The following is a 23,049-nucleotide window of genomic DNA, read 5'->3' on the forward strand; positions in this document are numbered from 1 at the left end:
TAAAATGGGCAAAGGGCTATAAAGGAGACAAAAAGGCGCTAAGGAAACCCTTGGCTTGAGGCTGAGCAATCATAAAGGGAAGGAAGGAAGAGCGCTTTCTATGAAGTGGAAACAGCATGTGCAAAGGCCCAGTGGCAGGAAAAGCAAGTACAGCAGAGGAACTAACCCAGGCCTGCGTGGCTGGAAGAGAAAGAGGGGCCCAAGATGAGACTAAAGAATGAGGGAGAGGCCAGCTCATTTGAAATGCTGCTGCTCATTCTAGCTGATGCTGACCCTCTTCCATTAGAATAATTCACAGTTGTCCTGGACAGTGGGAAACACACTTCACTGAGCATCAGTAGCCCCAAGTCAAAACTCCTTTCTGAGAAGGAAACTGGAAATGCTTCCAAACTCGACAAGCCTTTACTAGTATAGGCTCATGTTGCGACCCTGGCAGCTGAAGACCGAAATCTTCTGCCCTTTGTCTTCTCTTGAATGTGAAAAACGGAACCTTAAAGAGACTGTCTGGACATGTGTGGTCAGTGGCTCTGTGAGGTGAGGGGCCACCTGTCAGTGACTGTCCAGCTGGAAATAGGCCCCTAAAGGAAGCACAGGAAGAATGGGACGTTGGGATTAAGCAAAAGACCTACAGTCTCCTGCCTCCTGACCGCAGGCTGTATGGCGAATGTAGGGGCCCTGCCTGACACCCTCCACTCCGAGCCCGTTCAGTCACCGTAATGGGAGTAGCATGTATCCAAGAACGTAAGAGTCTTGGCAGATGGAGACTTAGAGCACTGTGCCAGGAAGCAGGGCGGGGTATAAGGGCATGCAATGGCCGGGGACTACCTCCCGCTGTGATTACTTGCCAGCTGTGTGACCTAAGGCAAGTTATTAACCTCTCTGAACCTTGGCATCATCATCTGTCAAACAGAGTTTCTACCTTTTAGGGTTATGATGACTGAAATAATGTGTGCAAAGCACCAGCATAGTGCCTGGTGCAGAGGAAGTGTGTAAGGAATGTTACCAACAACCATGACTACCGCTACTACCACCACCACTGCTATATCATCATCATCATTACCACCATCTTCACCACCACCACCATCATCATCACCACCATCACCATAATCATCATCACCATCACCATCACCATCATCATTACTATCACCACCATCACCATAATCATCACCACCATCACCACCGTCGTCCTACCAAGTATAGAATTGGCTTTATGCTGAGAAGACACTTTGGCAATAAGCCTTAAACTCCCATAATCAAGAGTTGGAGTTGAAGATACATTAAATACCCAGGAAGGAGAGAATAAGAAGCCCCGCCCCAAATACTTGAGTGTTCCATTTGTGGGCCAGGGCTGTGGCAGAGAATTCCTCGAGTCCAAGGCTAAGGAACGTCTGTCATGCTGTCCACCTTGCCGGCGCTCTGAACCTGGGCTCAGGAAATAACCCACTGATTGAAGTCTGGTGCCCTAATAGGCCTGACTCCAGAGCGGGTGTGCTGATCTGCTAATGAGAACATTCCCGTCCTTGTGGCAGCTCCAGTTTGATTTAAATGAATAAGTAGGCATCTCATTTATTTTTTTAAAAAAAATCATATTGAAAAACAGCCCATTTCCCAGGGAGTGTCCTAGGAAATGCTGCATTTGCACCCACAAATATATGTTGACCCCTCCTGGGGGGCTGCCCAAATCAGAGATGGCAGCGAAGAAAAACATAAAGCATTTATTCACCATCCCCAAAGGTGCAGAACGCTTTCACCCGCCTTCTTCCACTCGCTCGGCCCCTGTCCTGCAAAGGACTACGCTTCTCCCTGCTTCTCGGGGTTCGGTGAATGCCGCTTTCAAGGTTCACATGAATAGACAAAAGTTCTGGTCCTTCAGAAAGAAGTTGTTGGTGACATAACTGTAAGAGGGAGTGCTGGTTAGAATGAATTGTACAGGAGGTTTTATGAAGTATTTATTATTAAATAACTATAAAACCTCACCAAAATAACGCAAACTACTTTGGGAGGAGGCCAGTCGTCATTAGTGGAAAAGCTGAAACGCAGAATCTTGCTTTTAAATGCACGTTTAATACTCGAAGTCCACATAGTAAAAAGCACCCACAGCCAATAAAGCGCCTGGGTCTCTCACAAACAAACAAGGCGCCGTGAGTCAGGCTGGCGTCTGCAAGGAGGGTCAACAGTCCCACTGTGTGCGCTGGGCGGAGCTGGGATGTTTTCATTGGAAAAGAAACAAGCCACCACGGGACAGACGGAGGGGATCATCTCCAGGTACCTCCCAGCTCCACAGGGCTCGTCTTTTCTAATTATGCTCACACTGTGAACTTGCTTCACAGATTCCTGCTTCATGGTGGGCGTGGAGGAAATGTTCCATGTTCTAAATTAGCAGGGGCCACACTAATGAGCCTCCACTGTCTTCCAGGCGGATTCGGAGATGAAAAGGATAGAAAAAGAAACGTTACCCAGAAGCGCTCACGCAGGTTCACGTGGCTGGCTTTCACTCCCGGGGCATCTGTGTGAGGGAAGCTGGTAGAGAGAGAGTTCAGGGAATTTGCTTTTTTTAGGGAAGAAAAAAGCATTCGTGAGTTGCCTCTATCTCTAACAGTGAAGAGTGAAAGGATGGCCTCTGGGGGTCTTTGGGGGAGCATGGGATCAGGTACCCCACCCATGAAGGACAGGGGTTCTTGGAAGTCAATTTCTGGAACACTCCCATCTCTCGTCCCAGGAAAAGGTTACTTCAGTGGTTTCAGAGGTTTTTGTGTAGCAGCTTAGTGATCAGGTTGGGCCTAATGATTCTTTAATTAGTTTTTTTTTGTGAAAGTTTTGATTCTTTACCAGTAAGTATTACAGACGGAATTGTGTCCTCCCCAAATTCGGATGTTGAAGGCCTGACTCCTATGTGGAGACAGGACCTTTAAGGAGGTAATTAAGGTGAAATGAGGTCTATGGGTGGGGCCCTAACCCAACAGGACTGGTGCCCTTAGACAAAGAGGAAGAGACAGCAAATCCCCCTTTTCCCTCTGCTCCCTCTGTTTCTTCTCACAGAGAGAAGAGGCGCCATGTAAGGGCCCAGCTAGAAGGCGGTGGTCTGCAAGCCATGAAGCAAGGCCTCACCAGACAGCAACTCCGCTAGCACCTTCATCTTGGACTTCCAACCTCCAGAGCTTAGAAAAGCAATGCCTAGTGTTTAAGCCACCCAGTCGGGTATCTTGTTACGTCAGCCGAAGCTCACCAACGCCCCTGAGAAAAAACGTACGAACAATACGAGCTAAATATGAGTGTCTGCTAGTGTCAGGCGCTGTGCTAAGGGTTTTGGGTGCATTATTCCATTTAATTCTCACACCAGCCATACAAGGTAGGTACTGTTAGTATCCACATTTTACATGGATTATTGGCTTATTCATTTGTTCTTTCATTCCCTTCTTCCTTCGTTCACTTCCTTGACAAACATGTGGCGAGCACCAATCATTCATTCATTAGACAAACGTGTCCTAAGCACCACCATGTAACTTCCTACAGAGCAAACCGCTTTGATTCTAAGGCCTGTTCAGGGCACCACATGCACTGTCCACCTGGCCTGCATTTGACTCTGAGGCCACACACACTTAGTCCTGAGTGATCGGGGTGTCTGCCTCTTTATATCCCTGTCTTCTTGCTGCAACAACCATTGAATACCTATTGTTTCAAACCATCTCCCTTCTTTTTCTTCACCTGCCAATTATGCACTGACCCCTTTTCAAATCTCACAATTGAGGTTTGCACATAATTGCTCTGACAATTCCCCTAGCACCAGAGGCCGAGACTGCGTGCATCTTAATGAGATGCATAACTGCTCAGCACAATGCTTTTATCCGCCTCCATTCTGTGGTTCAGCCGGGCAATTCATTCACCACCCATCTTCCCTCCTCCAAGCCTCCACATTTCACTTCCCCAGCCTGAGACATGGAAGCGGGGCACTGTATTTCTCTGGAGCCGCCGTTCATCACAATCATTTCGCTCAATTGCATTTTTCAGAATGGAGATTAATCCGGGCTCACCCATAGGCTTTGTTGCTGGATAAACCTCTCCTGGAAGTCAAAGGAAGCTTGGAGAGGCTGGTGCTTTTCTCCTATCCCCAAAAGAAGATGGAAATGAAATAGCCTTTTCCTGGCTTCATAATGCAACTGCAGACAGTCCAGCCGGTCGGCCGGCACCCAACATTTTACACCAAGTGCCTGTGCATTGCTTTATCTACGACAGGCAGCCCAGACCTCGACTGTACCTCGGCCACCAGGGTTGCTGGCTCACAGTTTAGTTTTGTTATGCATTTTCACAGTATCAGTTTACGCTCTGTCCAAGGCAGTGTCCCCACCAACATCATCAGTCTTCCCACTTTTCACACTTACCACGCTACTGCTAGAGTCACAGACCCAGCATCTCCCAGGCCTCCCTTGGACCCTAGACATGGGCACTCAAGTATTAGTTTCCTATTGTTGCTGCAATAAAATCAGTGGCTTAAGACAAAAATCTATGCCCTGGAAGTCACAGGTCCTAGAGTCAAGGTGTTAGCAATCCCTTCTGGGGGCTCTAAGGGAGAAACCATGCCTGTGCCTTTCCCAGCTTCTGGAGGCCACCTGCATTCCTTGGCTCATGGCCCCATCCTCACATCACCCTGACCTCTGCTTCCACCCATCATCCCATCTCCCATCTCCATCACTGACACTGACACTGACACCGACCCTCTTGTCACCCTTGTTATTACACTGGACCTGCCAGGATAAACCAGGAAAAAAATCTTCCCATCTTAAAATTCTTAACTTAATCACAGCTGCAAAGTCCCTTTTGCCTGCAAGGTGACATATTCACAGCCTCCGGGGACTAGGATGCGGACATCATTGTTTTTTTTGGTGTGTGTGTGCTTTTTTTTTGGGGGGGGGGGCATTCTGCTTATCCCAGTTTAGGAGGCAAGTAACTGCAGGCCTTGGGCTTTGAATGACCCTGGGTCAAGGGCAAAGTCAAGGGCAGCACCAGAGAGGAAAAACAAGATGTCTGCTCTGGTTCCCTCATCTGGGTTTAGCAGCTCCTGCCACATGCGTTCACAAGGCTGGCTTTTACTCCCCAAACAGATCCTTTTCCTCGGCCTCGACGAAGGTGCCCCTCAAACTGATGGCCATGGTCTGGGGGACTTCCTGGGATCCCCCTGTGCAAAGCTGGAGATAGGAGGCACCACCGCCTTCCAAGCTTTGGCCAGATTTGGACATTGCTCGTTAGCAAGTGAAATTAGAACAACTGAACTGATAAAGACCAGCAGGTTCCTTAGGCTCAAGAAAGACTGCACCTTGTGCACTAATCTGATAAACGAATGGCAGCAATTTGCCAGGGGCTGTTTTTTGGCAAGGCCTTATCTTAACAAGATACTTATCACTTCTTCCCCTCTGACTGAGTTACACCATGGTGCCCTGGGGGAAGGAGACTCAATTATCAATTGCAATTGGCTCTCATTCTCCTAGCTCCTGGTTCTTATTTCAAGAGCATCTAGGCCTGAATCCCAATAATTTCTTTTTAGCAAAAAGAAAATCACAATGTCACATGTTATTCAGTGGTTAGACAATGAACAAACCAACCAACAAAATACGCTCATTTTGCCACTTGCTCAAGAAACATGACACTTTAAATAATGTTTAAAAAACAACACATTTAAAAAAAAAAAATTTTTGGTTCCTCTAGATCAGTGGTTCTCAACCCTCCTAATGCCGCGACCCTTTAATACAGTTCCTCATGTTGTGGTGACCCCCAATTTCATTGTTACAAATTGAACATAATTAAAGCATAGTGATTAATCACAAAAACAATATGGAATTATATATGTGTTTTCCAATGGTCTTAGGCGACCCCTGTGAAAGGGTTGTTCGACCCCCAAAGGGGTCGAGACCCACAGGTTGAGAACCGCTGCTCTAGATGCTTCTCATTAAAATAGGGTTTGGCAAATTAGCCCTTCTTTACTGATCTCTCAGGACTCCGTTTTGAAGAGCAGGGTGAGTCAGCCTATTTCTTGGCCCTGGTGAAAGGCATGTTGGAAGAGAAGGCTATTGATTATCACGAGGTTTGGAGATGATCTGTGGATTTCTGCTTCTCATTTCATCCCTTTCCCCCGTGACCGTGAATAATTGGATGTCAGCTGCTTGTGAACTTCCCTAGTATCTGCCAGTTCCTTACAAAAGTCGCATTTCTTTTCAGACATCCGTGCATTTATCCTGTAAAACGAAGGAAAACCTACTGAGAGCGAGACTGAGACTCTAAACGGAGATGAACTGAGAGAGGCCCTGCGTAGCGAGTGGGAGAAAGCGGGGTTCCATCTGGGAGCCAGTCTATGGCGGTGACTAAGTACCTGTGAGGGGACATGTCCCAAGACAACCTCCCAATTTCCAAATGTCACTCTGGCATGCAATTGCCCTACAAAATGCAATGACATTTTCAAGTAGGCCCATCAGTCCTGGGATAAAGGTTCCTTCGGACATAACAAGTACAGAATTCCGCAGCGGCTGGGCTGAGTGGATGGCAGGGCTCACTTCCTAGTATTAGCGGCAGGAATCGCTTTCTCTGATTCACATCTGTCCCTCTGCGAAGATGACCAGTTGCTCCTTGTTAACGGACTTCTGGGTTGCTCTTGCAAAGTGGAAGCCAGAATGTTCTGTCCGCAAAAACCAGGGGCTCAGTGTGAGTTTATTTAAAACCTTACCCTTAGGGATACGTGGGTGTGAGGGGTGAGTTGACCCTTTCCTATAATGAATTCCTTCTAGCAGCTACTGTGGGCGGTCTGTGCAAGGCTGTAGAAGTAATACAGACCCCACAGAAACTCAATGGGTCTTCCTATCAGTGCGGCCAACCCTCCCCAACGGGGCAGCCCTGCCCCGGCTTTTCCCAGCAGCCTGTGCGAGGCTGGCTTCCACGGCTCTGCGCTCCCTGTTATCAGGAAAGAGACCCACATCACTGTGCTCCTGTCTGAACGCTGATTCTTGGTTGGCGCTTTGGCAAGTGGATCAAAGATGACCATCCAATAGTGTCTCCATGGAGCTGCTCCTAGCAAGACCAGAGCAGGGGTGGGGGGGGGGGGGGATTTAGGAGAAAATTACAGATGGTCCCTATGCCTACTTAGGCAGGGACAAGCTCAACACCAGCACATCTAAAAGCAGCCTCCCAACTCCTCAATCCACAGGAGGACTTCCTGCCACCTCCTATGCCAGGCGCTGTTTCTAGCCTGAGCAATGTCGCTCTAGACTCAGGGATGCTCTGGCCTGACTCACTAGGGGTCTGAGTGAGTTTCTGGAGAGGTGACGCCGGGAAGCAGAGAGAGGGTGCTGGTACACAGCAGGGGAGACACACAGCCCAACGCTAAATCCCCTTGCTGAATCCCGCTCACTGGGAGAGAAGGGGCATCCTTCACCCAGGGGTGCCCAGAGCAGGCCTCGCCCGAATTTCATGCCGGCTGACGACCTACCAAGAGTGGGCACGGAGAGGAGGGGTTCCATCTCTACTACGCACAGCGAATGGAGACTCAAAGGAGTTCAGGTCCCCTTTTCCTCAAAGAACCTTAACAGTAGCTGAACTGGTGGAGGTGGCCTGGTGCCAAGAGCCACGGAACCTCGGCTCCGCAATTACCTTCTCAACTGGCTGGAGGACCGCACACGTGTTACATTAAACGTCAACAACCTCTTTCTGTGCCTGTTTCCCCATCTGTAAAATGGGGAAGGATGCGTTTGAAAAGCCAATGACGGGTGGCTTGAATGTGAGGGACTGTAAAAGTCACTGGGCAAAAGGAGTTTCTCTGAAGGGAAAGTTCCTAGGACCCAAACTGTGATTATCTGTTTTTCTTCTTCTTTTTTTTTTTTTTAAGGACGAATAGTGGGAATTTTTAAAGATGAAAACATCAAGGTGAGAAAATAATCCTTGCTGACAAATTTGAGTGTGGACTGTGCTGGCCACTATTCCAGGCCCTTAACACAAAGCAACTCATTAAATATTCATAACAATCCAAAGAGGCGGGCACTGCTGTTATGCCCACGTTACAGATAAAGAAACGGAGGCACCCAGAGATTAGGTAACTGACACACAGCTGTCTGCCAGTAAATATGACTCGAATTCAGGCAGCTTGATTCCAAGTTTTAACTGCTATACCATGTGACCTCTTTAGACAGAGCTGAATAAATTATTCCTACTTTCCAGGTGAGGAAACTGAAGCCCGAAGAGGTTGAGATATTGGCCCAAGATCCCACTGCTGGTAAGCGGAAGAAGCAGGACTTGAATTCAGGACTTAGGCCTCTGGAGTGAGGGTGGGGGAACGGAGGGTCTACCCTGGGGTCCCCCTTCCAGTTCCCTGACAAAGGTCAGGAACAGCCCAACAAACTTGGACTGTGGCCGCCCGAGGGAGCCCCGTTCAGCTCCAAACCCTGTAAATCCGCTTCACCCCGGGACACAGCACCCAGGAAGGACGGGGCTGCCTTTAAAGGCACCGCAGTGGCCTTCGCTTCCAGGGCGCCCACGCAGTCACCTATCTCTTCTCCCCAAGTTGAGCTGGCTGTGAGTGCTGAATGCCTCCAGAGGAACAAGAGGCTGGCCATCCCTCCAGCCCACCTCGGGGACTCCAGCTCCCGGCCACTGACAGCACTCCATGCTGCATAAACACAGCTTCTATTTTCCAATTTTCCAGAAAGCAGACGCGTGCCAGGCTCTGGGACAGGCGAGGACGACTTCTGGTTTCCCTGGCTCCCAAATCCACCACCTGTCTTGTTATCTAAGGCACCGGCCAGCTGCTTCTCCCCGGGGCCCCAGAGAGCGGCTGTTCCCCCAGGAGCCCTCTCCCGTCATCGCTGATGCAGACCATTCGCAACCCTGTTAAAATGCAGGTTTCCATCCAGCAGGCTGGGTGGGGGCCCCCGGTCTGCATTTCTAACAAGCTCCCAGGTAGGTAGTGCCAAGGCTGCTGGTCCCCAGGCCTCTCTGAGTAATAAATCCTAGAGCAGCGGTTCTCAAACTCGGCTGCGAGGGGGAACCAACCAGAAACTTTCAAAAAGCAGTGACGCCACAGAAATTCTAAATTAGAAAGTTGAACGTGTGGCCCGAGCACTCGGATTTTTAAAAAATACATATTTTTATTGATTTCAGAGAGGAAAGGAGATGGAGAGAGAGAGAAACATCAATGATGAGAGAGAATCACTGATTGGCTGCCTCCTGCACACCACCTACTAGGGATCAAGCTCACCACCTAGGCACGTGCCCTAACCGGGAATCGAACCATGACCTCCTGGTTCATAGGTCGCTGCTCAACCACTGAGCCTCACCAGCTGGGCAATTTTAGAATTTCTCTTTTTTTAAAAAAATTCTAAAGTTCCCTTTTAACGCGTGGAAGATGATCAGGCTGTAGGGAGGCCTGTCTTCTGAGTGATCTGAACTTCAACATGCTCATCTGTCCTGGGGGGTCATCTGCTCCTTCGCGGCCTTTTCGCCTGAATAATATTAACAGCAGAAACACTATGTTGGCCTCATTCAGTGCTAGACATTGCTCTAGCGCTTCACGTGTCTGGACTCAGTCAGTCCTCACCAGAACCCTATGACGTAGGTGCTGGTATGGTCCTCATGTTACAGCTGAGGAAACTGAGCCACAGAGAAAGTACGAAGTTTTCCCAGCCACACGGCTGGCAGGTGGGGGCTCTGGGATCCCAGCCCAGGAGGGCCGGGCCCAGCCCCGTGCTCTGATCACTTCTAGGCTGTGCGGCCTCAGACATTCCCCTTTCTCTCAGAGCGTTTCCCCAGACGCTGGGATGGGATGGGAGGCCTGGGTCCCAGCAGGCACTGAGCCTGCCCGGCTCTCAGCTGCCAAGCTCTGCTCCAGCAGGACGTCCTCATGTCCGTGGATATGTCTGTGGACATGGCCTTCAGGGAACGCGCTGGAGACGGAACGTCGGTCAGAGCGCTCTCTCCAGTATTCAGGATGACGGCCAGAATTGTGCGCTGGCCACGTGTGGCTTTAAACCCCTGATTTAAGACGAGGAGAAGGAAACTCAGCCGCAGGCCATTTTAGGCAGCACCAGAGTCTGTCTGGCCGTCACACCCTGCGGCATGTTCCAGAACGGCCAGCTCCCTTCCAGGCCTGCCCAGCACCTGCCAAGGCTGGGGCAAGGCCAACCTGGCAGAGTCTCGCGGCGTGGTCACGTAGACACTGAACCGCGGGTCGGCTGGGACTCGAGCTGCCGACCTCTCTAGAATTCAGGAGCTACGGAGGCACTTGGTGTTCATGCATCCTTGGCTTCTGTCCTAACCAGAGGGGCACGGGTGGAGGGCCCCGGGGCGATGCTCAGTCCCTTGACAGACAGGGCGTCCTTGCCCCCATGCCCAGGTTGGACTGTGCCCGGGAGGGTGAAGTCCACCCTTCGGCCGTGTGCCATCTCTCCTGTGCCTTTGCTCAACGGGGCGACAAAGACTGTACACACATGAGCACACAGACATGCACACACTCCCACGTGCACACGCCGAGTCCAGGTAATAGTTCATCTCTACGCCCCTCCAGCATCGTGCACTGAACTCGCACAGCCGTCGTTTTCTAACAGTTTACTGGCCCTTCGCTGCTATCGGAGTCTGAACTAACAGAGGGCCAGGCCTTCTTGTCCCCAGAGCCCCAGCATCCAGCACAGTGCTCTACACACAGCAAGTGGTATGAGTTGTATTGTGTCCTCCCCTCCACCCCCAACTCGTATGTTGCAATCCTGGCCCCAGTACCTCAAAATGTGACCTTGTCTGGAAACAGGGTCACTGTGGCTGTAATTAGTGAAGATGAGGTCATACTGGAGTAGGGTGGGCCTCTCATCCAATGTGACCAGTGCCCTTATAAAAAGGGGAGATTTGGACACAGACAGGCACAGGGAGAACGCCGTGTGCACACGAAGGCAGACACTGAGGTCACGCTTCCACGAGCCAAGGAACGCCAACGATCGCCAGCAAACCTCCAGAAGCTGGGGCAGCAAGGCCTTCCGCACGGCCCCGTGGAGGAACCGCACCTTGAGCTCACTCAGGCTTCCAGCCTCCAGGCTGCCAGGTTCAAGTTCTGCTGTGGAAGCCCCAGCCTGTGGCCCTTTGTCACGGCAGCTCTGGAACCGAATACAGGGGGTTTGCAAGAAGTGGGGGAGGGACGGAGGGTGCAAAGGAATTCCAGTTCCGTTTCATTCAGGGCACATGGAGTGAGCGCCTACTTGTCTCTCCCGAGTCCCTTCAAGCATCCAGCCCCCTGCACTGTTCTCTCAACCTCCCACCCCGCCCCGTGCTAGTCTCCAGAAGGAATCTCATAGAGTCGAAGGCAGCGGTTCTCAACCTGTGGGTCGAGACCCCTTTGGGGGTCGAACAACCCTTTCACAGGGGTCGCCTACATACATCCTGCATATCAGATATTTACATTATGATTCATAACAGTAGCAAAATTACAGTTATGAAGTAGCAACGAAGATAATTTTATGGTTGCGAGTCACAACATGAGGAAGGGTTGCGGCATTAGGAAGGTTGAGAACCACTGGTAAGGACACCTCTCCGAGGGGCAGCCCTTCCCTGGGACTGGCACGGACACTTCAGGAAGGATGCTTGTCGGGGACCCATCAGGTCTTGGCCTGGAGCAGGGACGTCCTCTCCGCAGCAGGGGCCTCACTGGGCCCCAGGAAACCTCCCTCCCGCCTGGATGGGTGGCTGCCTCGGTGCCTCCAGGGGCTCAAAGCCCTGGCCACCTTCTCAGCACAAATCTCCACCCGCCAGGCTTGCTGGAGGCACAGGCACAGGAGGTGCCCTCAGAGCCCACACCTCCTGAGCCCCATTTCTGTGACTGGCTGGGGAGTCACTAGGTGCCCCAAGATGAATAAGACACAACCCCCGCCCCCGGGCACAAATCCTAGTAAAGTCATGTCCAACGTGTGAACAAGTGTCAGGAACAAGGGGAACATGAGCATGGGGGGTGGGGATAAGGGGGAAGTTTACAGACCCGCATGGGCCAAAGAGCAGTCACCAGCCACATGTGGCTACTGAGCACGAATGACCAGTGTGAACTGAGATGTGTTCATCAGAATTCAAAGGCTTAGAATGAAAACAAGATATTAAAACATCTTAAATATTCTTGTTGATTACATGTCGAAAGGATCATGTTTTAGATACACCGGGCTAAATAAAACTTTATTAAAATGAATGTTACCTGTTTTCTTGTTACTTTTTAAAATGTAGCTGCTGGAAAATTTCAAATTACATGTGTGAGTCGCATTATGTTGTGAGTCAGCAGCACCGCTCTAGAAGGACATTTAACCTGAACTCGGAGGAGGGAAAAAAATCAGGGAGAGCTTCCTGAAGGAGGTTTCATCGAAGCTAATAAAAAAAAATCAGAATTTACTGAGCAGCTCACCACATGCCTGGAACTTTCTATATCTTTTCTAACTTAATCCTTAATAACGGAACTGCTGGTATTTTATTTCTATTTTACAACCAAGGTTTCCAGTTCTAGGAAATGTTCAGCTCTTGGCCCCAGAGTTCACTGCAGTAGCAATGGTAGAGGAAAAGCCCTTCTCCCCCCAGATCTGCAGGCCGACTGCCATTGGGAAGTGAGGGGGACAGGAGGCAGGAAGATGGGGCTGTGCTGACACCCATCCCCAGCCAGGCTCCCCCGCAGAAAACTTGAGAACAAGCTAGGGCTTTGTTTCAGCTCTAGCCATGCCGACAAGGTTAAATCCAATGGGCTGAGAAGCTTCTTGAGTTGTGTAACTTACAAAAAAAAAAATCAAATTATGTCGAGGCCTCTTATAATTGAGGGTAATTTAGGAAATAACTTCCGAAAATGGCAGATTTTACAGCTGTGTTACCATTTGGAAATTGCCCAGGTCGTTTTGTCACGCGAATGCCCTTCTCTCACTGAAACACGCCAGATTATATCCACACAGACGGACACGGAGCTTACTCTGCAGATGTGAACACACTGGGTCAAATTAGGCTTCCTGAAACAGAACAACCGCCTACAAAGACAGCCTGAATGAATGCGGACCCATCGATGAGATCAATGACATCACATTAACACGGCCCAGTGACGAGTCTTACTTAACAGCCATTACTCAGGCACTTAGCTAGGTGCTGGGGGTATGACAAACACAACCACAGGAGGCCTTTAAAACGTAACAGCTGTACCATGACCGGTTTGGCTCAGTGGATAGAGCGTCGGCCTGCAGACCGAAGGGTCCCAGGTTCGATTCCAGTCAAGGGCATATATCTTGGTTGCAGGCATATCCCCAGTGGGGGGTGTGCAGGAGGCAGCTGATCGATGTTCCTCTCTCATCGATGTTTCTAACTCTCTATCCCTCTCTCTTCCTCGCTGTAAAAAAATCAATAAAATATATTTTTAAAAAAACAAAAAAAACGTAACAGCTGTATCTGCCCATTTCCCAACACACACACACACACACACACACACACACACACACACACACACTCATGGCCTTATAAGTCAGTGCATCAAGCTTACTAATAACAATCTACCAGAACAGAACCACATAAATCAACATTTTTAGGAAGTGCTCACAATGAAGCTAGTAGCTTCCAGGCAAGAGGAAATAATCTATCTTATTATTTTTTCAACAAAATTCCAAGTGTACATCTGCAAAACGCCTGAGCCTGCGGTACAAGGGCACAGCCTGGCCCCGACCCGGTCAGGTAAGTCCCAGGTTACCAAACTCAGCTCATTAACGGCGACTGGTTAACACCAACTCTGCCCTCGGCACTTCTCCTGGGTGCTTTTTAGACATGATGTAGAATCTCACCGACCTGCAAGCCTGGCCTCGCACGCCTATTTTACCGCTAAGGAAACCAAGGTTTGGGAGGCTAAGGAATTGCTCCAGGTCACACACCTGGGCTGGGTTCCCCCCACTTCCTTTGAGCATCCAACCCTTTCCTCTGACCCAGGTCATGCCTGGCTCTGGAGTCCCCCTCTGTCCTGGCTTGATTGGAAATCCGACCAGGTCACCTTCCCAGGTTCAAGAACAATGGAGCCCCTGGCCACGGTGAAAGAGGCCGCTCACTGTCCTTGGTTTTTGAAATGGGCTTTGCTCGTCTATTGTAATCTGCAATTAATAATGAAGCATTTTCCCAAGTGCTGTGTGTAAGATCAAGTTAATGTAATATTTCATCTTGGCCAGCCAGCTGCCGTTCTGCTAGGCTGACAGTAAGTAATATCTCTGCATAGGGAGCCAGTCCACAACTAAATCAATTAATCCCTCTTCGGCTGGTAGGCAGCTGTTGGGTCAAAGCAAGATAATTAGACAGACTCGTCATTTACCAGGTGGTTGGTAATGAAGGGATTAATTGACCAGAGTTGGGGCTGGACAATGTCTGCTCTTTCTTGCCGTCCCCAGTGGATATGACCATTCAGCATCATTCTTCCTCAACAACAATTCAAAGGGCAGGGAGCCCTTCTTCCCTTCTCAGAAGCGCCCATCAGACACCTGGCGTGAAACGAGTCCGAGTGACTCAAGTGTCCTTGCCCAGGACTCCTCCCAGTTCTCTGCCTGCCTGGGGGCTCTCTCTTGGGTTTGTCCACAAAATACTGACCGAGTCTCCAGCGCTCAGGGCGTTGACCCACACACCTTTCCCAATGGGATCCCCACCCTAGTGAACGAGGCCAACGCACAAAACTGACCTGGGGGCTTCCAACAGAAACGGTCATAAACAACTCAGGGCACGTGCCTTGAGCTGCTCTTCATGTAACGGGTTATGTGAGAATCAACGATTTCTAGAAGGGGTGGGGCCCTTTCAGCCGTTCCCGTCCAGGGCTCTGGAACCCTGCTGCCCATCAGAATCTCCTAGGGAACTTGGAGAAATACTGACATCTGGTCCTATCCCAGACCACCCAGTATAATCAGAACCTCTGGGTGAGGCCTGGGCACTGGCATTTGCTCAAGGCTCCCTGAGTGTCCTAATGTGCAGGGGGGTTGAGAACCACAATCTAGTCCACACCCTTCATCTTATAGACAAGGCCATGCAGGGGCCAGGGGACACGGCCTGCCTTGGAGAAGCCCTGCAGTTAACAAGAGGCTGAGTCAGAAGCAGAAGCTGGTCCATACGTTGCACACTATCGTCTGTGGGCTCTTCAGGGCCTCCAACCCTGACGGTGAATAAAGACTAAACCTTCCGGAACAGTGGACAAGCCCTGTCCACCAACCTCCTTTCCTGCCTCGTCTCCGACCAGCTCCCGACTCCAGCCACAAACTCCTGCCTGTTCTCTGAATGTGCCATGGGTTGTCCCCCCTGCAGTCCTTCCGCCTGCTGCTCCTTCCCTCCGTGATGCTGTTCCCTCTTCTCTGTCAGGTGAAGTCTGATGTGCTTTCAAAGGCCTGGCTCTAATGCCACTGCCTCCCGTTGTGCCCTGCATCTCGGAGGGTTAACTGCTCACTCCTGATTGTCCCATAACTTTGCTAAAAGCCTCTCACCCAGCACGTATCACATCCTATACCTAAGTGCCTCTCTTCCCCATGTCTTTTTCCTCTGTTTATTCTACAAATGCCTGTAGGAGAAGCATCTTTTGGCAAGTGTTGCTGAGAAACTGTTTAGGTTGGGACAAGGAGAGGTCCCTAGCTTTTATCAACTTAAAACCTTTGACCGAATCAAGGACCTCGGCTTCCAAGTTTCACCAAGGTGTGCTGTCCCATAGCAGAGTTCTTGGGGATGAGTCCTGCTTAGCGTGGCTCCGCCCAGCAGACAAAGTTGTCTCCAAATATCAGGTTCAATAAGCAAAACACTGATTTGCAATTGTTTGTTGGACAACTGCTGTGCATCCCATGCCATCCCATCTCATGAGCCCTGGTCCTGGCTTTGGGAATTCTGCAACTATCCTGGGTACATCCCAGGTCTCAGCCTAGTGTGTGTGTGGGGGGGGCGGGGGGAGTGCAGAAAGAGCCTCGAGGAAGCATTTTTGTCCACCCAGAAAAGATATTGATGGGCTCTGACCTTCCTACAATCCCCCCAGGTTGGATAGACCCAGCTTACCATTTAGAAGCTGAGATATCCTAGCAAATAACTCAGCCCTTCTGAGCCTCCGTTAACTTATCTGAAAACGGGGTTATCAGATCCCTTCCTTTTAGGGTTGTTGTGAAAACGCAATGAGAGATGTGTGAAAAACGCCTAGAATAGTCACTGAGATGCATTATATAGTCCATGAATAGTACCTTTCTCCCTCTCTTTTTTCTTTCATCCCTACCTTCCTTCTCTCTCTCTCCCCCTCTTTCCATCTTTCCTCCTGGGGCCTACCTTATGGAGAAGTAAATTTACTTTAACACATTGAAGAATGGACCAATAAGGGTCTGATTTTATTATTTTGTAATAAAACATTGACTGGTCCTCAGAGACCTCTAGGAACGCCTGTTAGACCAGTGAACCTCATGCAAGCCTCCTGGCTCAGTGCTCATGAATTGCTGGTCAGCCCGGGGCTGTGCATCTGTCTTCTCGAACGTGGTAATCACAGAGCGAGTATAAATGCTAAAGAAAGAACCAGGCAGGGCAGGGCAGGGCAGGGCAGGGCTGAACCACATGAGTGATGCTGTGAAGATTTCAGGGAACCCGCGAGAGGACCAGGAGGTGGGCGAGGCAGAAGGACAAGCTGTCTCGCCCTCGCTGGCATTTAGGGACAATTATGCCCTATTAATGGCTGACATGGGAGCTCTGCCCTGCATCTGAGCTGAGCCAGGGCGGCCCACAGATGTGCGCGGCCCACAAATATGCACTTGGAAACTCCTGAACTTTCAGTGACTTGACGCCAGCTGATCTGATCGGCAATTACGTTTTATTTTGGGGCCAGGGAGGCAGCAGAGAACCGGGAAAATTATAAGACATCGGAGTGCAGTTTTTCTAAGAATATCAACTACAAACTTTTTTAACCGATTGTTGTTTCAATGGTTAGAGGTTTGCAAGGCACTAAAATAAGAAACCTTGGGCACTAAAATCAGATTATAGCCAATTTTCCCGAGAGAGGTTTTAAGCTTTTGTCCAACAAAAATCTGCGTGCTTTTTTTTTTGAGGGGACAAGGAATAATTCCTGCCAAGACAAGTTTGCTGGGGACAGTGAGCACAGCATCGGGATAAACAGATGTGTCGTTTGCTCTGGGTTTGAATCCTGACTCTGCTTCTTACTAGCGGTGTGACCTTGGGCACGCTGTATGGCCTTCTCGGCTCAGTTCTCCAATGCATAAAATGAGGGTGTAATGCCTAGCTTGGGGCTTATTATAAGCACTGGATGAAATGTGCATAAGCATCTGGTCTATGGCACCAGTACACAGTAACAAGACGGTGCCTTCTTGCCGCAATGTTGGTTTCTTATCGTCTGAAATAAACGGTTCCTGTTTTCACCACCATCTGTCAGACGCAAATACCCAATCAGCATCCAAGGGGGACCCGGGTCTCCGGGAGCAGTTTGGTTTCTAGCGATTGCAGGGGTGGTTCTCTGCTTCTGTGATACCATCAACCCAGGCTGAGCAACGCCAACAGTCTGGCTGGTAGGAAAACGCGAGAAACCAGCCACCAGGCCTGATCAGGTGCAAAGCTGCAAGTGCCTCATGGACACAAAACCTAACTCAGGCCATGGGGTTGCCGGAAGGGGTCTCGAACGACCCTTTCACAGGGGTCGCCTAAGACCATCGGAAAACACATATATAATTACATATTGTTTTTGTGATTAATCACTATGCTTTAATTATGTTCAATTTGTAACAATGAAAATACATCCTGCATATCAGATATTTACATTACAATTCATAACAGTAGCAAGATGACAGTTATGAAGTAGCAACGAAAATAACTTTATGGTTGGGGGTCGCCACAACATGAGGAACTGTATTAAAGGGTCTCGGCATTAGGACGGTTGAGAACCACCAACCTAACTAAACTCTCCCCGTAGCGCCCCGGGGCAGCCCAAAGGAACACCAACAGTTTCTCCAAGAAGCGCCATGGACCGACCTTGTGTGGGAGTGGAACATAATTGCAGCTTGTAAAGGAAACCAGCCTAAGAAAAACATCCCGGGACAACATCCCGAGGAAACAGGGCCATCTTCCTGCAGGGACACTTTCCTGGTGACCAGCGACAGGGGCCAGACAGCTTGCCCTTGGCATTCTTGATGGAGGGCGGTGACTCACCCACCTACGCCCTCACAGATGCTCCCAGAGCCGCCTCTCCAGCCCCATCTTCCCTTCCAGGTCCGGGGCTACTGCTGCTAAATGAGCATCTCACCCACACAACGCTACTACTGAGTGAGAGATGGACTCTACCCAGGAGGGTTCTCTCTCCTTTGACTGGTTTACTGCCCGTCTACTCACCCATGCCAACCCTGGGATGGAACCAGATGTGGAAGGCCAACCGCATGCACTGCTCACCCTTTTGTGCCCAGCGCCTGGCACTGAGCTGCACAGAGCAGATACTCATAAATAGCAGCTGAAGGAGTGAATGGGTGAATGAATCTGGGGATGAACAAACTCCATAAGAGGCACCAAGGAAGGCATATCTTCTCATGTAAGCCTGCAAGGCTGGTATTTCTGTTTTTAATCTTTTTATTGATTCCAGAGAGGAAGGGAGAGGGAGAGAGAGATAGAAACATCAATGATGAGAGAGAATTATTGATCGGTTGCCTCCTGCACATCCCACACTGGGGATCGAGCCCGAAACCCGGGTATGTGCCCTGACCGGGAATCAAACTGTGACCTCCTGGTTCATAGGTCGACGCTCAACCACTGAACCACACTGGCAGGGCAAGGCTGGTATTTTGAGGACCATGTTATAAAGGCAGGAAAGTGGCCTCAGAGGGGTTAAGTGTCTTGCCCACATTCACATAGCCAATAAGTGAGAAAGCCATTCTTTGAACCTGGTCTGACTCTAAAGTCAAGACTTCCAACACTGAATCCATCCTCATGACCATGATACTGATGAGTCATATTTACACAGCCTCTGACACATCCGAGTTACTTCACCCTCCCGACATCCCAGGGAGACGGGAAAACTGAGCCTAAAGGAGGACTCATTGTGCATCCAAGGTTGCACTACCAGTTGGTGGTGAGGTAGGAACTTGAACCTGGACATTCATTTTTCAATCACAGATATTTGGGGGCACCTGCTAGAGGCCAGGCCCTGCGTTAGGGCTGGGGACACAGCAGTGAACAGCACAGACACAGCCCAGAGGGCCATCTACTTCAGAGAGAGGCTCTTCCCATGATACCATATGTTGCCCATAACATTCCTCAGGAAAGCAGCAGTGCTCTGGCAGTTTGGTTTGAAGGCGGAATGATCTGAGAACAGAGGGTGGCAACATAAAGAGGGGAGCGGCTTGCTTCTCGGTTGCTTGTGCTGTTGTCAATGTGGCCGACCAGAAATCCTGCCCTTTGTCAAAGCTGGCTCTGCCTCTTCCTAAGGACAGAGAACGGAGCGGGGGACTTGCCTGCTATCATCGAAATATTTGGGCACCAAACAAAACCCAAATGTTAAGCTCCCACTAAAGGAAGCCCCAGTTTGCAGTGGCCTAGCCCACCTGGCCCGGTCACACTGAGCTCCAAGGTGGAGGGAGGGGCTGACGGAGGAGTGCATTGACCTGGGTAGGCCACCTGTGATGAGCAACCTCAGGAGCCCACTGTTCCAGAAGGAAGTGCAGGTGAGAGACAGGGAAGAGATGTGGGATCTGAACATCCGCAGGCTCATCCCTTTGCAAGACTTCTGGAAGTCCAGTACCTTCGAGGACCAAGCAGTGCTGGCCTCCACCAAGCAACTGGGTCCACAGACACACTAAATTAAGAATTTGATATAAAATAAAGCTCAGAGACTATGGCCAAAGCAGTAATTTTTTTTCCCTTTCTTAACAGCGATCGAAGGTCAGCGGACGGGCCACTAATTGCTCACTCACCACTTCTCAGCGTCAAGTGCCAATTAACGTTCCCACAACAGGACCAGCCTCGGAGCCTCCTCATCAAGACCCACACGCATCATGGCGACCGGGACTCCTCCCTCTGCTCCCAGATCTCCACGGAGAACACTTTCCCGCGGTTGGAGCGTATTTTTGCTCAGAGGAACTCTTTTCACAATCAAGTCCAATTTATACCGTGACAGTCACTTAGCAGAAGTCACACGCACACAGGGCGTCCTGCCAAAATGGCGCAGTGAGGTGGGACTCTGGCGGCGTTCCTGGGCTTTCATAATCACGTTCACCCCCATGTGCACCTTCTTTGGGGTGCCAAAGGGGAGACTGCACAGCCCGCCAGCTCTGCCGTTTGAGTCCCACAGCTGGCACCCATGTGGATCTCGGGGGGCTCACTCCAGCACGACCCCATGGAAGTACCTAATTCTAACCATTGTACAGAGAAAGGGTGACCCAGAAAGCAACCACTGAAGGTAACACGCCAAGCAGTGCACGGAGTTTCAAATCCCCAAAGCATAGCATATCGGAGTTTTTCATCGCCCCCCACCCGCCCCCCAAATCGATGCACGGAGACAAGGAAGCTCCCGGGCTTACCTGGGTCGGGTTGTAGAGCTCCTGCAGGGGGCTTCGAGACCCCTTCCGGCAGCAGATGTCCACGCCGAAGGGGTTCCTCCGCATGACTGAGGAAAGAAAGTGAAGGCTCATCAGCAATGAGCAACAAACGTTTGTTGTCTGACAAAGGAAAAGGCACTGGGCGGGGAGAAGAAACAGGTGGGGAAGGAAGACAGATAAGCGGCTTCTAGCACAGCTGTACCTTTAACGGCACTGGGGCCACCCTGCCTTCCCAACATCCAGGCATCGCCACGCCCGGCAGGGCAGCGATAATGCTAAAAGTTCTTCCCAGCAAATATTAAGGCAACAACACAGGCCTCTAAAACACTGAAATGAAGCTACTTACAAAAGACACTGTAAAGACTGTTCTAAGACAGTGAGTTGACCAGCACCAGCCTTGGTGACCTTTCTAAGAGTCCACAGCGTCCTCCCTCAACAGTCAGTCAGAACCTCTTGCTCCTGGTCCCCAAGGCATCCGGTCCCCAGAACAGTACCGTGCCCCCCCCTTCCCCGAGCCCCCAGGGGGGCTCTTTCCCCTGAATGAGTCAGGGGCTTGGCCTCCCCAAAGCCTCTGGTAAATGAGGTTCTTTTTCGTGAAAATATCGGCTGGAGGCAGAAAGGAAGAGCGTGTGTGGTTCCAGACAGACAGAGGTGGCGCGTACAATGAACAAAAGAGGGGAATTAAGCGAACGTCTCAAAAGCCCAACATCGAGGACTATTTTTAAATGGAAAAGATTCTCTCTGGTCTCATTCTTCTTGTTCCCAACCACCCTCACTCTGTGCAGCCCCTCCTCGTTAGCCGTCTGATAATCATTTGTTGAAGGGAGGGAGGGGAATGAATGAATGGACAAGTGCCTTCTTCTCATACAGGAGGCGATTTTCTTGTGCACGGACATGGTGGGGGCATGATGGGAACGAGCAAAGCGGGTTCTCTCACGGCCTAAACATTCCACCCCTACAGAGCGGCAGCAGGACATTCTTTGCAGCAGACAGCCTGGGTTTGGATCCTGGCTCTACCACTCACCAGCTGTGTGACCTTAGGCAAGATGCCTAACCTTTCTGTGCTGAACCCAGAAAATCTGTCAAACGGTGATGAGAAAAGTGAGCCCAGAAAAGTCGGCACACATGCTACCTGTCACTACCAGAACCAATAAGCCGAGGCAAGGGTTGCATCTTTATGGGGGGGCGGGGGCTTTATTCAGGCGGCCGGCGATCCGAGAGGATGGCGGGTTACGTACCCTAAAAGACCGTCTTACATCTCATCTCCAGCCGATCCTTTTTTATAAAGAGAAGAAAAATGTAGGGGAAGGGTTTGGAATTCAGGGGAAAAGGTTAATCAGATAAGAGCTACAGTCGGGTGCTTTTCCGAGCACCCCTTCATCAGCTGACCGGTGACTATCTGCATCCTGAGCACAATGGCTCGGACACTGTCTTGGTGGCTGCAGTCTTCCTGAGGCACAAAGGTCGAATCCCTTGCGGGTCTCCTCGAGTCAGGCCAGGCCCAGCCAGACATTCCAGTCCCTGGAACAATAGCTTTCTACGTGCACCAGCTCCCAAGGCTATTAACTGCATAACTAAAGCGAACCATTTTTAACCGCTTGAGTTCCCCATCAAAAGCACGTGGCTCCCTGGGTTGGCTGTGAGGATTAAATGAGTTACTACTATATGCTTCAACTGAGTGGCGGCCAAAAAAAAAAAGGGTGTGTTAGAAATTTCTGAAGCTACTGGAGACCATAAACTAGATTGGCACATAATATATGACAAAAATCACTCCCCCTGTCCTTGGGAGGAGATGTGGGAACTTCTCCATTCTTGAGCCATCGGGTGAGCTGATGAGAAGTTACCAGACCTCAGGCCGGGCTCCGGATTCTCTGCCAGGAAAGCCACGCAGACCAACCTGCGGTCCAAAAGGTGAGGGAAGCCATCGCCAGTAGCCGATCACTTCAGGAAGGTCTCCGGTGAACCCACTCCTCATGCACCTCTCCTTGGACTTGTCACTTTGAGCCACATGAACACCCCGAAGGTAAGTCATCAACTCCGGGACACTCCAAGCTGCCTTTCCTCTCTCCTCCCTTCCCTCCGACAGCCAGGCCAGCAAACTTTCTCTACAAAGGGCCAGGCGCTGTTTTGGCTTTGTGCCATACGGTCTCTGTCGTCGCTTCTCCACTCGGCCACACAGACCACGCAGAAATGAATGGGCGCGGCTGTGCGCCAGCACATCGATGGACGCTGAAATCTGAATTCCACCTCATTTTCACATGTCAGGAAATATGATTTTTCTTTTGATTTTTTTTTAACCGCTTCACAGACATAAATGATGGGCCAGATGTGGCCCCCAGGCTGCAGTTTGCTGGCCCCTGCCCTAGAGAACGGCCCCAAGTATTCTTGGGGTCAGCAGTGTGATCCCCAGCGCACCACCGCGCCCTACAGCCCTCTCTGGGCAGGAGGCGATCTGCGCGCAACTGTCCGCACATAAAAGCCATTAGAATTTGATTAGGCTGATGGGGAAACA

General features: G+C 50.4%; 1 protein-coding gene across 2 annotated transcripts in view; it reads right to left on the reverse strand.

The window, feature by feature from the left end:
* The window catches only part of CHST11 (carbohydrate sulfotransferase 11), a 218,949-nt gene that overhangs the window by 91,378 nt on the left and 104,522 nt on the right, over window positions 1-23,049 (reverse strand). For both annotated transcript variants that reach the window (XM_006084054.2, XM_006084053.2), the window contains exon 2: window positions 20,520-20,605. In XM_006084054.2, the coding sequence (XP_006084116.1) occupies window positions 20,520-20,605 (86 nt within the window). The remainder of the gene's footprint in view (window positions 1-20,519; window positions 20,606-23,049) is intronic.

The sequence above is a fragment of the Myotis lucifugus genome, unplaced genomic scaffold (genome assembly GCF_000147115.1).
Source record: "Myotis lucifugus unplaced genomic scaffold, Myoluc2.0 scaffold_10, whole genome shotgun sequence".
In the NCBI taxonomy this organism is placed as follows: domain Eukaryota; kingdom Metazoa; phylum Chordata; class Mammalia; order Chiroptera; family Vespertilionidae; genus Myotis; species Myotis lucifugus.